This window comes from Typha latifolia, chromosome 14 (assembly GCF_019914945.1).
Source record: "Typha latifolia isolate L0001 chromosome 14, TyphaL0001v2, whole genome shotgun sequence".
Lineage (NCBI taxonomy): Eukaryota > Viridiplantae > Streptophyta > Magnoliopsida > Poales > Typhaceae > Typha > Typha latifolia.
This window is the reverse complement of record NC_133099.1, coordinates 102,605-117,287: the sequence shown is the minus strand read 5'-3', so window position 1 is coordinate 117,287 and position 14,683 is coordinate 102,605. Positions and strand designations below refer to the sequence as shown.

General features: G+C 38.2%; 2 protein-coding genes across 3 annotated transcripts; both read left to right on the top strand.

The window, feature by feature from the left end:
• The first annotated feature begins 938 nt into the window (after window positions 1–938).
• Window positions 939–5,051, top strand: LOC140800775 (cytokinin riboside 5'-monophosphate phosphoribohydrolase LOG1-like). Its single transcript, XM_073155614.1, has 7 exons — window positions 939–1,234; window positions 2,064–2,161; window positions 2,305–2,335; window positions 2,992–3,091; window positions 3,587–3,657; window positions 4,341–4,484; window positions 4,611–5,051. Exons 1-7 carry the CDS (start codon window positions 1,022–1,024, stop codon window positions 4,701–4,703), a joined length of 750 nt encoding a protein of 249 aa, XP_073011715.1. The 5' UTR covers window positions 939–1,021; the 3' UTR covers window positions 4,704–5,051.
• Window positions 5,052–6,152: 1,101 nt separating this feature from the next.
• On the top strand, window positions 6,153–13,856 carry LOC140800773 (clathrin interactor EPSIN 2-like). Of its 2 annotated transcripts, none has more exons than XM_073155611.1 (14): window positions 6,153–6,339; window positions 7,697–7,793; window positions 7,914–7,965; window positions 8,141–8,220; window positions 8,295–8,373; window positions 8,530–8,613; window positions 8,747–8,892; window positions 8,983–9,345; window positions 9,638–9,679; window positions 9,808–9,903; window positions 9,987–10,177; window positions 11,506–11,696; window positions 11,976–12,855; window positions 13,010–13,856. In XM_073155611.1, exons 2-14 carry the CDS (start codon window positions 7,759–7,761, stop codon window positions 13,498–13,500), a joined length of 2,730 nt encoding a protein of 909 aa, XP_073011712.1. In that variant the 5' UTR covers window positions 6,153–6,339; window positions 7,697–7,758; the 3' UTR covers window positions 13,501–13,856. The 2 variants fall into 2 exon arrangements, with proteins under 2 accessions (XP_073011712.1, XP_073011713.1); XM_073155612.1 differs by having other exon boundaries at window positions 9,765–9,903.
• Window positions 13,857–14,683: the final 827 nt, after the last annotated feature.

Genomic DNA, 14,683 nt, shown 5'->3' with positions numbered 1-14,683 from the left:
AAGGAAGGATGGTCAAGAATGCAACCCCAATATAAGAAGCCCTTTATTAATATATATATATATATATATTATTCAGACGTTGAGATGATCATTCATTTGTTTTCTACTTGTCATTTGTTTACTATCCTATCGGAGTATGGGAGTAGGGATTGGAGTGCATCCTATCACCTTCCTCTCCGTGTTTGTATATATGTATTATTAATTAACTCCGGTGGCCCTTCTCTCTTATCTATGACAAATACACGCATACAGAGGTACACACACACACACACACACACACACACCACCGCCCAGACAAACAAGGCATACCTTTTCTGTGATAAAAAGAGCAAATAAAAACATAGCAACTAAGCTAAAAGTAATCAAAGGTGTGCAGGTAGCTAGGAAATGGTTTACAGAGTTAATTATTGAATTTCTTGTTGTACTTAAGTCTTGGTACCGCCGTAACATCCATGAGGAGTTCTTTTTACGAGTTTCCATGCTATTAACATAATCATTATTATGGTAATAAATAATTCCTCTTTCTGCGCTAAGCCATTTTGGACGACGGCATGCAGGTTCTTTCAAGTGTGGCCTTTGGCTGTAAAGATAAAACTCTTTTTGTTGGTCTTTCAGTTGCATTTACTAGAAACTTTCAGAGTATATACGTGTCTTTTGGAGTAAACGATAGCATCCAACTTTTTTCTATTACTTTAGCTTAGTTGGACAATCCTCAAGTTCTATTTACATGCAATCTTTGGTTCCAAAGCACAAGGAGGCAGCTGAGAACACAAAAGCTGGAGCAAATATTAGTAACTTTTCTAGCATTCCCAGCTCGTGTTATAGACATCCGGTTGCAATCGAGAGCAGTGATTAACCAGTAAAGGAGGGAACAGCTGGGCCCCTCCTTTTGGAGCCCAATGCCAACCATTTAATATGCACCCATTCCAGTGATGCGTGTGTGGTCGTTAGCACGTGCGCGTTCGCTTTTTGTATATAGGGAAGGCGGAGGGCGCACTAAAAAGTGGTCAAGGCATTGTGGATGTTTGTGTTGGACCAATGTCACTTGTGTAAGTGCAAGGAGAACAGAGACAGGGAGAGTAGGAGGAAGGGGAATAGAGAGTGTTCTTCTCAGATGGAGGGGGAGCAGGAGGTGGGACAATCCAGGTTCAAAAGGATATGTGTGTTCTGCGGCAGTAGCCAAGGGAAGAAGAGAAGCTACCAAGAAGCTGCAGTGGAGCTTGGCAAGGAATTGGTATGATTTTTATTTTTATTTTTTTGCATTTTACCATCCTTTTCCTTCTTTGCTCTTCTGAAGAGTTTTTCTTATATGAGTCTTCATTAAAAATCCTACCTTTAGATGCTTAGGTAGGTCATCAGCTGTTGTGAGTTATAGTGAGTGCTTTTCTCTGATGAGGTTTCTTATCCTTGTTGTCCTTTCTCTATTTAATTTGATATAATTTGTCACACGTTCTGCTCTTTCTACTTCTTGGAATCTCTCTCTCTTTCTCTCTCTAATATCTTAGGGGGAGTAACATGTGTCTAGCTAAATGTAATTTCTAAAAACTAGTAGCTGATCATCATAAGTGAGACAATCCTGATGCCTCCGTATGGTTTTTTTATATAGTACTACTAGAATTTGGATATTCCGTCTGATCTGTGAACACCTTGAGTTACTAGTCGTTAGGTTTTTCATTTCAACCTGCTGTTATTAGTCTCCATGTTATGATAGGACAGCAGAACTGCTCTTTTATCTTTCTATCCTTTCCTCAATTTTCAGTTTCACAATTTCTACATGTTCTCCGAATTCTGAACTGACATTAATCCTGGCCCATGTCAGCTACAAAAACTATTATAACACAGTGGCCTGGTTTTAACTTTCTATCTGCAAAACCATATAAAATAATTCATGTGGCTCATTTAAGGATTCTGCTTCTCTGGTATTCTATAAGATGACCAGAAGCAATGCACCTTTGTGACTGTTCATGACTCAGAACACGTCAACTGAACCATTTCAGACTTTTTATTTTTATGATGTATTTTCATGCTGCTTCCTTAATGCTGAATGGCTCATCTTGTGTCAGGTGTCAAGCAACATTGATCTAGTGTATGGAGGGGGAAGTGTAGGTTTGATGGGTCTGGTTTCCCAAGCTGTTCATGAAGGTGGAAGGCATGTCATTGGGTATGCAATATGTAGTATGTTATTTCTTTTGTATATGGCTATCTATTGTCTTTCTGTCGAAAAGGAAAGACCAGCGGTAGCGAGTTAAATATTGTGCTGTTGTTCAGCAGCTAATTTTGTCACGTTACTGTTGCTTGATGCAGTGTTATTCCCAAAACTCTGATGCCTCGAGAGGTACGTCTGCTATAACTAAGTTTTCTTTTTCTTTTTCGTTTTCATGTTACACCCAAAAAAAAAAAAAAATCTTTTTTCAATTTTTTTTTTTCATTTTATTCTCTTTCAGTTCATTAGTTTTCGCCCAAATTCTCATGTTGAATATAACCATTTTCTTGGAACTTCAAAGTAGCTTCCTTTCCTCTCTTTTTTCTCTCTGTGCACTAAAATTATATAACAGGAGTTTCCATGGGAAATTTGCTAGCTTCTGCATCCATGATTGAGATGCTTGAGTACGTTACTTGGTTTCCTCGGAGTTTTCAGTGATCCATTTTCTTCTTGTAGCACAAGAGTCTTTGGGTTTTCAAATATAATAGGGAGAGAAGAATCTATTTATCTTTTCTATTTGACTTACTCTTTTAAAGCAATGTGTTTCCTATCCTACATATGTGTCATTTACATCTCTTATTAACCTAAAACATAGACTAGTGAATAGGTCTTTTCTTGCCCTATCGCCCGTCATTGCATCTCAGTACGTTCCCTTTTATGATTGTATGTTTGCACAGGTTGCAACCAATAGGATTCTCATGCATTATACCATACAACCAAACAGGCACCAGGGTACTTCTTGCAATGGTCTTTAATGTTTTGGGTCTCTCTTGGTTCTCATATTGCAGATAACTGGAGAGACCGTAGGAGAAGTTAAGGCAGTCGCAGATATGCACCAAAGGAAGGCAGAAATGGCCAGACGTTCAGATGCCTTTATTGCCTTGCCTGGTTAGTGTACGACCTGCAGATTTTTGTTGCCTATCACTTTCGTTCCTAGGCAAATCAGAGAAAAAAGAATGCGAATCCTCCCTAACAGAGTAGATTTCAGATATCCTTCTTTCCTTTTATCAGAATATAGTTAAGAAGACCAGTATACTCATGATTGAGCATCTCAGATTGCTGTTCTGAAATCAAAATTGGGAGGGGACCAATTATTACTATTGTTGACTCAGATTTACTGTCCCTTGGATTTCTTAACTCAGTTTTATACTATTGACCACAATTAGACATCTGACTTGCAGTCCTTGTAAAATCCAAGGAAAAAGATACACTTCTTTAGTTTTCAAAGAATGCAAATATTTCCAGTCAAAAGGAACAGAGCAACTGATGCTCTGCTAAAAATAAAATCAAGACCTCAGAGCTTATTGGAGAAACCATTTTTCTCTTCATATATATAATAGCATTTTTTTTTTCATTTCGCAACTCATGGAGATTCTTAATCAGGAGGATATGGGACACTTGAAGAGCTGCTTGAAGTGATAACATGGGCTCAACTAGGCATTCATGATAAGCCGGTAACAACCTGCTTTATCTCATTTCAGTTCATGATGCCATCATTTATTATCATTACTGTCGCATTAAAATCATTGAATTACTACTAATTTATATGTCAGAACTGCAATTGAAAAGCATAATGTATTCTTTCAAGTAGATTGTGCAATTATGGGCAGATAAATTCGATATAGTAGAGAAACTTATCTTGGTCTTAAATGCTCTTAGATTGTGTATGTGAGGTTGATTGTACTTTGTGCAAGATGAATTCCACTTCCAGAGTTCCAGGATGGAATGTTTTCCCTTTCAATTCGATAACCAGTTCCTGTCCATCAATTCGTTACTATTGCTAGGCCTAGTTGACTGATTCATATTACCTCACAACCGCATGAGACACCAAAAGAATTAAAATCGATTCTAATCTATCTGCCTTGATCTGATACTCTTTTCATTTTTCAATTTCTTTTCTTTATTTTGATGGAGCATTTTACAACTTCCTTTTTTTCAATTTACGTTACATTATATATTTAAGTAAGCAAATTTGGCTTTGTAAAAACATGATTAAATATTTGAGTCCTACTTTTCTTGTGTTATGGGCAATCAACCTTGCACGAATGCTAAACGTTCATTAACTGATATGTTTTGAGACTTGAATTTCAAATTAGGCAGCACAATGAACGAATCTCTGATATTTATGAGTTTACAGGTTGGATTGCTAAATGTTGATGGATACTACAACTCATTGCTATCTTTCATCGACAAAGCTGTAGAGGAAGGTTTCATTAGTCCTAGTTCCCGCCATATCATTGTGTCTGCTCCAACAGCAAAGGAATTGGTGAAGAAATTAGAGGTAGTTACATAACTCACAACATACTTTTATGCAGTCCAAACAAACTGAGAAACTCTCCATCTTCTTCATTGCAAAAAAATTGTAAACACCCATTCAACTGCACTGACATCTTGTTTATATATTTAGGAGTATTTTCCTCGCCATGAAAGAGTTGCTTCGAAGCTCAACTGGGAGATGGAGCAGCTAGGATACTCCTCCAAAATTGAGATCTCTAGGTAGTGGGTAAGAGTGGTATACTCAGGGTTTAGGAGGCACAGGTAGTTGAAGTACATGTTGGCAAAGTGGGAGGTCCAGTTGAAAGGCCAGAGCTCTCTTCTACGAGGAAATGCTTCGGGTTCTAAGTTTTGTAAATTATCACAAAGGGCCTAATTGTGTAAATCTCCATCTACTCTTTCTTGAGATCAATGGGTTGGTCATCTGTTTTCTGATAGCAGAGGCCTAAAACTAACTTGTGAAGGAATAGTAGACAATTCCTTTTCATAGTTCTTACATGTGTTAAAAGTGTGATCTCATACCGTTGTTTGATTGCACTTTCCATTGCCATTATAAAAGTTATTTGTTACCACATTTCTCTTCCCTCTAAATGGTCTTCCATGATGTGCTAATTAAACCCAACCAGGCTTCAAACACGGGATTGACAAAAAGAATTAACTGGGTCATCCAACACAATTCTCTTACAGCAAAACTTGCCCCGAGAACACATCTTAATCTCAAATTTAATTTTCCAATGATCAACTTTTCCTTACACATTTTCTCAAGGTCAAATGCCCAAACTACCTTCATCCTTACTGTTGTCTGAGAGTCGAAGATTTCTACTAACTTGCTTGATTTCTAAGCTCTTCCATCATAATTACGTACATAATTACTGTGGTTATAACCCCTTGATAAAGAAAGGAATAGAAAAAAAAGCTTTTTGGTGATGCAGACTAAGCACCTTTAGAGTATATATATATATATATATATATATATATATATATATTTTTTTTTTTTTTTTTTTTTTTTTTTTTTTTTTTCCTATCTATCTATATTAAGAGATACTACTCTAAATTTATAATCAATCCTCAAATTATTCATGCTCAAGACTAGAAACACTATTCAGATTTATTGTACCTCCCTAGTACAGAGTAGGGTAATTTAATGTTTAGTTATAAAATTAAGATAAAAATACAAAAGAGATCTGTAAATTAACTAGGTACATTTATTTTAATATATAAATTTAAATTAAAGTGCACTCATTTTTATGAATGACATACTTGGCTTATTTTGAGTGAATAATGAAGATAGGAGAGCCGAAAATTTATAAAAATAATTTTAACTAAATCAAAGGTATAATAATAATTAGACTTAATTTAAATAATATTTTTAATAGATAATTTACTGTTTAATTATAAATTTAAAATAGTATTTCCTTAATCTATTATAATGCAGAACTTAACGGTTAGTTCATGCGGAGGATAAACAGAGAGGAGATACGATGCTCTGCCAATGCCATTGACCATTGTTGTGAAAATTAGCAAGCTTGGGGTTCTATTTATGCTCAAACCGGAGTTTTTTCTACAAAGCTCCGAAATTTATTGACACAAGAATCTAATTTCCATTCCTCCTGACTGACACGTGTACGTTCTACACCTTTCTCTTCTTTTTCCCATCGACTAATTATTATTCTCTAAACAGGGGGAAGGAGAGAGAGAGAGAGGTCACCCCCTCGTTCGTTCCTTTAACGCCAAGCGGCCCCAGACCCTACGGATTCGTCGGCTGGGGAGCTCGTCCCCGTACCTCGGTGGTCTCTTCGATCCCTAACCCATTCCCGAATCGATCGATCCACGAGGCCAGACTGGATCTGATATCTTATTAGGTTAGTTTGATTCCTCTCCCCCAAAGATTTACCTCTCTTGTCGAGATCGGATCTGATCTAGATGCTGTATTATCTAGATCTCACTATGGATTTTTTGTGATGCTGTGATGAGGAAGATGCTACTTGCATCTCGGCGTAGTTAGATAGATGTTCGTTGTTGAGTAGCTGATATCGCATTTCGTTATCTATTATCTGGAAAAGGGATTTGGATATCTAGCTGAAGGTGTTCGATTGGTTGCCCCGATTTGAGATTTTAAGGACGTTGACCTCATTTCCCACCAAGTGATTCAAATTTTGGTTGGCTTTTCTTTGTTTATCTTCCCGAACCGAATGGATCCGAATCTTGCGAAGAATTTTAGTAATTCCTATTATTTTCTTGTTACTCTTTTTAATAAATTTTGCTAGGTCGGGATACATTTTCTATTGGATTGTTGCTGGTATTTCCGCGTTTTTTCCACTAGTGATAGTTTTAGACTGTGCAATTTTGTTGGAAACTGCTGGTTTCTTCTTGTCAGGCCGTGTTGTGGGTGACTTCGACTTCTCACATGTTAATAAGAGGTGTTCCTCGAAGACTACCAATATACACTAAATTTCAGAAGTTTTCTTTTCCGTTTTCAGTAGGTATATGGTATTCAGTTTTCTCTTTATTCTTCATTGCGTTCTCTGTATGATAGAGTTTGCTATTCTGTCATCCAGACAGGGCAGAAATGGCACTTGGAGACATGAAAGTGAAAGGATAATAGCAACTCTGAAACACTTCTTTTTTAACATTTCATCACAAAACGTAACTTATATGTCTCTCTCTCTCTCTCTCTCTCTCTCTCTCTCTCTCTCCTTCCTTGTGTTGTAATGCATGGACCTCTGTTTTCTTTAGCATCTTACTTCAAGTTTGAAGTTTTATTTATGTAGTTCATGCATTAGTTATTTTATCGTCCCACCCTTCCATATAGAATTGTAGATTACACTTTTTTGGCTTTTGTGACTACTTTATGAAGGGTAATAATTGGATATCTTTTTTTTCCTGTATTTATTTGTACTTACTATCTTTATTTAGGTTTTAACCTGGACATACTTAAATATGTTTTTGCACTCTTATTTCCTATGTGGGGAATTCAAGCATCTCAATATGCTCAGTCCTTCTCTTCAGTGTCGACCAATATTTCCTATTGATCTCTCTTCCAGAAGTGGTTGGTAATTGAGCTCTTTCTCAATGATGAAGTAATATATATTCCCCAAAAGAGAAAGTAACAGTAATTGCCTTAGTGGTTTCCCTTTGAATGTGCCTAGTGGGAGGACCTCATAAGGTTGCTCAATGGTATCTGTTGTTGTTTTTTCTCATGAATATGTATATGCGCAGGCCTGTTCCATATTTGTTAAAGAGGTAGTCCTTGAACAGGAGATTGCACGGGTTTGAGAATAATGAAGAAAGCATTTGATCAAACAGTCCGTGACCTGTATGAACTTCTCTCAGATTTATGTTTCTTCTTTCAATGGCAATTGTATATATATATATACATAATAAAATTTTGGTCACGGCATAAGGACCTACTGTAAGTTGTTTCAATGTGATGCAGAAAGAGAGAGGTCAACAAAAAAGTTCTGAAGGTTCCTGGTATAGAGCAGAAGGTATATTGTTTAGCTTTTTTTTCTTTCTTAATTTTAATTTCTGGGTTTCTTTGTTCTATTCCTAGCTGTCAATGTTGCACTCTTTATACTTCTGTGATAATTTTATTAATTGAATGAATGTGGGACAGTGAACTTTTTTTACAATCTTTTTTCTTTTGTGGGTGCTCTCTGTTAGATTCTTGATGCCACAAGCAATGAGCCCTGGGGACCACATGGAGCAATTTTGGCAGACATTGCACAAGCAACTCGGAACTAGTAAACTTACAGCTCATTTTTCTTACCATTACTCACTCTATTATTTGGTATTGATGTATTAAACAAATGTGCAGTCATGAGTACCAGATGATTATGAACGTCATTTGGAAGAGGATAAATGATACTGGCAAAAACTGGCGTCATGTTTACAAGGTGCTGCTTTGAATGCCATTTTGGAATGTTGTATCTTTCATGCAACACTCATTCAAAGTTTATTAACTGATCCTCTTAGGAAGGCCTGTTTCAGCATATTTCTAATTCCTATTGTCACTACGACTGCTATCTGATGATTCATTCTGCCTTCTCTAGGCATTGACTGTTCTGGATTACCTAGTTGCACATGGAACCGAGCGAGTCATTGATGATATCAGGGAGCATGCTTATCAGATATCGGTACCATTGGCTTTCTTTTTGCTTATAATACTCTTTACTATAATTTTATATCTGCATCAATTTGCTAGTGATGTAGGTTACTATGATTGCCATATGTACTTTATGTGACTTGAGATTATGTTGCATTTGCCAGACATTATCTGACTTCCAATACATAGATTCTAGCGGTAGGGATCAGGGGAGCAACGTCAGAAGGAAATCTCAGTCCCTTGTTGGCCTTGTTAATGATAAAGAAAGAGTGCAGGAAATTAGGCAGAAAGCCCTTGCTAATAGAGATAAGTAAGCATCTATTTGGAGTAGAAAGAAATTATTACATAATTTTAGACATAGATAACTATGTTTTTATAGTAATGTTGTGTTGTTCTATAGGTATCGCAGTACTAATTCAACTGGTGGAACAAATAGGCCTAGTTCTTATTCTGGTGCAGGAGGCTATGGTGACCGTTATGATGATGATCGCTACGAAGGTCGTTCTGGTAATAGGGATGATGATAGATATGGAAGGGAAAGAGAGTGGGGATACAAGGATGATGATAGATATGGCAGATATGGAGATTCACATAGTAGAGATGGAGATCGTTATGGTAAGGAGTCTGATGAACGTTATGGAAGAGACAACTATAGAGACGATGAAGCTCGAGGCAACGATGATTATTCATATGGATCCAGAAATAGGAGTTATGATAGAGAGAAGGACCGTTCCTATGATGATGACGACCGGTACTCGTCTCGGTATGTGAACATTCCTGCTACATCTGCAAATTTTCTTTTGTGCCAAAGAAAATCCCTTTATTTCATTACATTATATGTCTTAACTAGATGTTGAAATGCAATTGTAGATCATGAGGCATAGCATTTTATCCCATATTTGGACATTTTACATCATTGTGTTCTTCCTTTTTCTAGTTTAGTAGATACAAATTTATACAATTAAGAACACCTTACAGTATACGTCTTGAAAGAAATTTGCAACTAATCTATTTTCTGAAGTTTACCTAGAAATTTACTGCCCTCTTTGTTGCAGAAGTGGTGGTGGGAGAGTTGATGAGTCTTCTGTGGATGGAAGGTGAAATTCACGATTATTGACCTTCCTTGTTAGCATTAATTGTTTCGTTTCTGAACAAGTCAAAGTTCTTTGTGCACAATTGCAGCTACATCTCTTACTTTGGTTAACACATACAACTCTATTAGCAGGAGACCCGAGCGTAAGCTTTCAGAACAGAATGTAGGTGGCCCACCTAGCTATGAAGAAGCCATACGAGATGCTCAAATTCGCTCACCTGAAGAGAGGTAATACACTATCATCTCCTTGCAGATGCTTGGATCAAGGATTTTGCAAATTGTCTTTTTCTGACAAAATCTTCAATTTTAAGAAATGGAGTGAATGGGTCACCAGCTGCACCAAAGGCCTCTTCACCCACTGCACCTCAATCAAACTCTACTTTGGGTACCACAGTACAAGTCTCAGACAATGTTGTAACTGATATTTCTCAAGATTCTGCACCAAGTCAAAATAGGGAGGTCGATGGTTTTGATGAATTTGATCCACGTGGTTCTTTTTCAGGTATTGCGTAATCTAGTTTTTCCAGCATTTATTTGTTAAGAAATATCTCAGGTTTAGATTTATGTAATTCTGTAGTTTTTTTTTCATCTGTTTTCTTATGAATCTAGGGGATTTGTTCTAAATTGAGATATTGACGTTAAAAGGCATGCCTTAAGGGTCTGCATATCGGCTGACCTGTTGCTTATTATAGTAAGAATTAAAGAAACAATGCTAGGACTAGTCCTAAAATGAGAGTGAGATGAAAACTGTGGCTAGCATATTGCAAAACAACAGCTATAATAAAAGTTTCAGTAATGCACGAGCTGTTTTGAGAAACCTATCATCAAGTGGTCAGTGAGTTGGTGAAGGTTAATGGTGCAGAAAAAGATATTTGAAGACCTTTAGTTCTATGTTTGTAATGTTTGTTGCTACATGCACTTCCTTATTTTTATTTGATTGGGAGTGCTTGAACTATCACTTGCATGTCAGCCCAAGAAAAATCTAAGAACTATGTACAGTAAGGTTGATTGTCTACTTTAATGCAGCACTCATCTTCTGTGCAATAGAATGAAAATCCAACATTCCACTCTGTAAATGTTATAATGTTTGGTCACCACATTCTCAAAAATCTCTGTATTAGTTTTGTTGCGTTGGCTGTCGATTCTTGACTGCTGATAGGCACATGCTTATTGAAATTTGCACAAAATTTCTCTTGGTTATGATATTCATAAATTGATTATCTCCATCTTTGTTTCTTTTACATTGCTCTTGTTTGACTGGTAGTACATACTCACGATGGCTTGTTGAAAAATTCAATTGTTTGCCATCTTAAAGAACTAAACAGGTTCTATATTTTATAATGTGGGTGATACAGTAGTCTAAGTTAGTAATATAATCTGGTAGATAAGTTGACAATGGATGTATGGAACTGGGGAGGATACAAGGCCAAAATAGTATATTGTATGGACCAGAGGAATTGCACCGGTAAGTTTCAGTTACGGAAGCCTGATTTAGAAAGTACACACATGTCCAGCAAATATCATGTGACTATGAAATGCTGCTTGTTATGTATCATAAAACCGAGAGAGGAGGAGGTAATAATGAAGTTTATTTGAATGAAATCTGAAGTCTGTTATATCAAACAAAACCCTTGATGTAAATAATCAGTAAGCTCCCAGAAGGGCTATAATAAGATTGGGAGGACTGATTGATGATTAGCTGGTTAGTGGTAAAAAAGCATCTGATGCATGCATGAATTTGGTTAGTTTAGTAGCCTTGTCAGTCATGCTATTGGTAGCTCTTAAACATAGGAGTCCACTGAATTAATTATGTTTTGCCATCTGGACCAGCTGCCTCCCCTGCTACCAGTAGTTTGGAGATGGACTTATTTGGATCTCTACCATCATCTGATCCAACTAATGCATTGGCTCTGATGCCTGTGACTACTGGCACCACCATTGAGGCTGACCTTCCTGCAAATTCAGGCTTTGAGGCAAACAGTTTTGCGGCTCTGTCATCAACCCCCACCATATTTAGCCAGGTATGGTTGGCCATTCTAGAAAGACATTTATGTGTTTTAGACTTCATTAGAAGTTGTAGGAAAAACAAATTAGATGTTACCCAGGGCTTTATCATTTTTATTAATACATGCCATCCCTATCTAGCAACATTTTTTTTACTTTCCTTCTTATATATATACAAAGGAGAAATTGACTTTCCATTTATATTTCATTGAGAGAGAACCATATTTAACAACATCTTGTTTTTTGGTACTCTTCTCTTGTCAAGCAAGCTTGAATTTTTTCTTTTTGCCTTGCAGTCCAGTGAGAATCCTTTTGGGGATCCTCCTTTTAAAGCCATACCTCAGGAAAATATTCCAGCTCAATCAAATTATGCACCCGTCAGTTCCTTCCCTGGTTCAAGTGGAGGTGCTGAACCTCTTCCACCTTTGGCTCCCAAAATGGAGAATGCAACAAGCTTTGATTTTGGGGATGCCCTTGGTGATCTTACTTATACTCCAGGCATTCCAAGTGCCCAACAAGATTCTTTTGCAAGCCACAAATTTTTGGCCCCAGAGATGCTTGCAGCACAGCCTAGTACTGATATTCCCGCAACACTTCCTCAGGCAGGATCAGCAACCTTCGTTCCTTCTCAGGCAGCTCACCATGCAGTACCTCAAAATTTGCAGACGGTGCAGTCAACCTTTCTTGCTCAGCCAGGGCTACCAGCTCCACTAGCTCCACAAGCAACTCCAGCTGCTTGGCAGGCAGCTCAACCTGCAGTACCTCAAAATTTTCAGACAGTAAATTCAAGCTTTCTTCTTCAGTCAGGGCCACCGGCTCCACTAGCTCCACAAGCAGCTCCAGCTGCTTTGCAGGCAGCTCAACCGGCAGTGCCTCCAAATTTGCTGACAGTGCATTCAAGCTTTCTACCTCAGTCAGGGTTATCGGCTTCACTACCTCCACAAGCAACTCCAGCATCTCTGCAGGCAGCTCAACCTGTTGCCCCAACAAACATGCAGGCATCAAGTCTAAATCTCCTCTCGCAGATGGGGTCATCAGATCCTCCTCTCTCAGAACCAGTTGCTATTTCAGCTCTTCAAGCAGTAAAAACTCATCCAGCGAAGAAGTTTGAGACGAAGTCGACGGTCTGGGCAGATACGTTGAACCGGGGTCTAGTAAATCTAAACATTTCTGGGCGTAAGTGTTCTCTGCTTCTGCTTGCTTGCAATTCTCCTTTTCAGTGTCACTTCTATTGTTTCATTGTCAGTTCCTGGAAATTTTCGCCAAGTTAGTTGGTGAGGCTTCTGTGGCGGTATTGTTACTGACTCTTTGATATTGGCATAATCTACAGCTAAAATCAATCCACATGCTGATATTGGAATTGACTTTGATTCTATCAATCGGAAGGAGAAGAGAGAAGAGAAGAAAAGCTCCGCAACTCCTGTGACATCTACCATTACCATGGGCAAAGCCATGGGTGCTGGATCTGGCATTGGTCGTGCTGGTTCAGGTGGCCTAGCACCTCCTCCAAACCCTATAATCGGTTCTGGCATGGGTATGGGAATGGGGATGGGGATGGGAATGGGGATGGGTGGCGGTCCGGGGATGGGGATGGGGATGGGTGGGGGTGCTGGCATGGGGATGAGTGGCTATGGTGGAAACATGAATCAGCCAATGAGCATGGGTATGGGGATGAACATGGGCATGGGTCAGGGAATGCCTATGAGGCCTTCCATGGGAATGCCCCCTGCTGGACCTGCAATGCCTCCTGGTGTTGGCTACAATCCAATGATGGGCACTGGTTATGGTCCACAGCAGCAGTATGGAGGTGGTTACAGGTGACCTGACCTTCCAAAGAAGAAAAAGTTTATAATAAGAGGAGTAAACCACTATTAGGATTTTGTTTCTGTTCCGATGTGCTTCAGCACATTTCATTTTCAGAATGGTATAGTCTTTCTATCTGATTTGGGCCTGGATGTATCCATCGATATATGAGTCTATTGATCCATTGTAATCCTTCCAAAGCTACAACTTCCATTGTTGTATCAGAAGGCACGCCTGAATTATTCAGGTTTCTGATGAGGTTGTGTATTGGATGAAAGCCAGCTTTAAGCTGTTATTTTTGTGAATGATTTACTTTGTGATTTATTGCAGCATGCTTGCTGGATAGACAATAAAGAAATTTTATATTTTTGTGACGTGGGAGGAAAACCATATTCTCTTATTTTACACGATGTTTGGTTATATATTCTCTTGTTTGACAGGCTATTCGCTAACATGCATTAAGGTAATCTTTTCATCCTTAATAGTCTTTTGCTCAGATGAACGATTAGTGGGATTCCTCTGTGAAATCTGCATCTCTTATTGCTGAATGAATGTTAACAACTCTTATACTTTTTCTTGGTTATGATTCATCTCCGTCATTTCAACAAAACTGCACAGGGTTGTTGCTTCTCAACATATTGATATTGCGTAGTTCCTACTTTTTGTTGGTCTCGACTGTCATGATTGCCTGTGAAATTATGTTTAGCACCCAAAAACAATATGGCTAGTGTGAGCTGCAGGCCATCTGGTTTTAGGCTTCAACTTATCTCAGCCATAGTAAGTGGTCTCGTAGTGCCAGAAAATTTGCCTAAAATGGTGCCTAACTCCAAGGACGGAACTAGATTTGATTACAGAACAGAAGGAAAAAGTTGGGAGGGTAGTGTGTGAACACTAGAGAATTCTACATACATGCAAGTACAACCTAGCTAATAATAAGCAAGAATCGATCTAGAGGTGAGAATCCTCCACCCACATGCTTTGCTTCCTAATGAACTAACTTTAGGTACGCGAGAATCCAAGGGAGATCAACAATTTCCTTCACATTTAATTCACTTAATTGCATGCATGGCTCAGTAGTCGGACTAAAATTAATTAAGATGCAAGCATGTATATAGGCGATGCACATGCTAGTTGCTACCCATCTCTCTCTCCCTCTCTCTCTCTCTCTCTCTCTCTCTCTCTCTCTCTCTCTCATATGTAT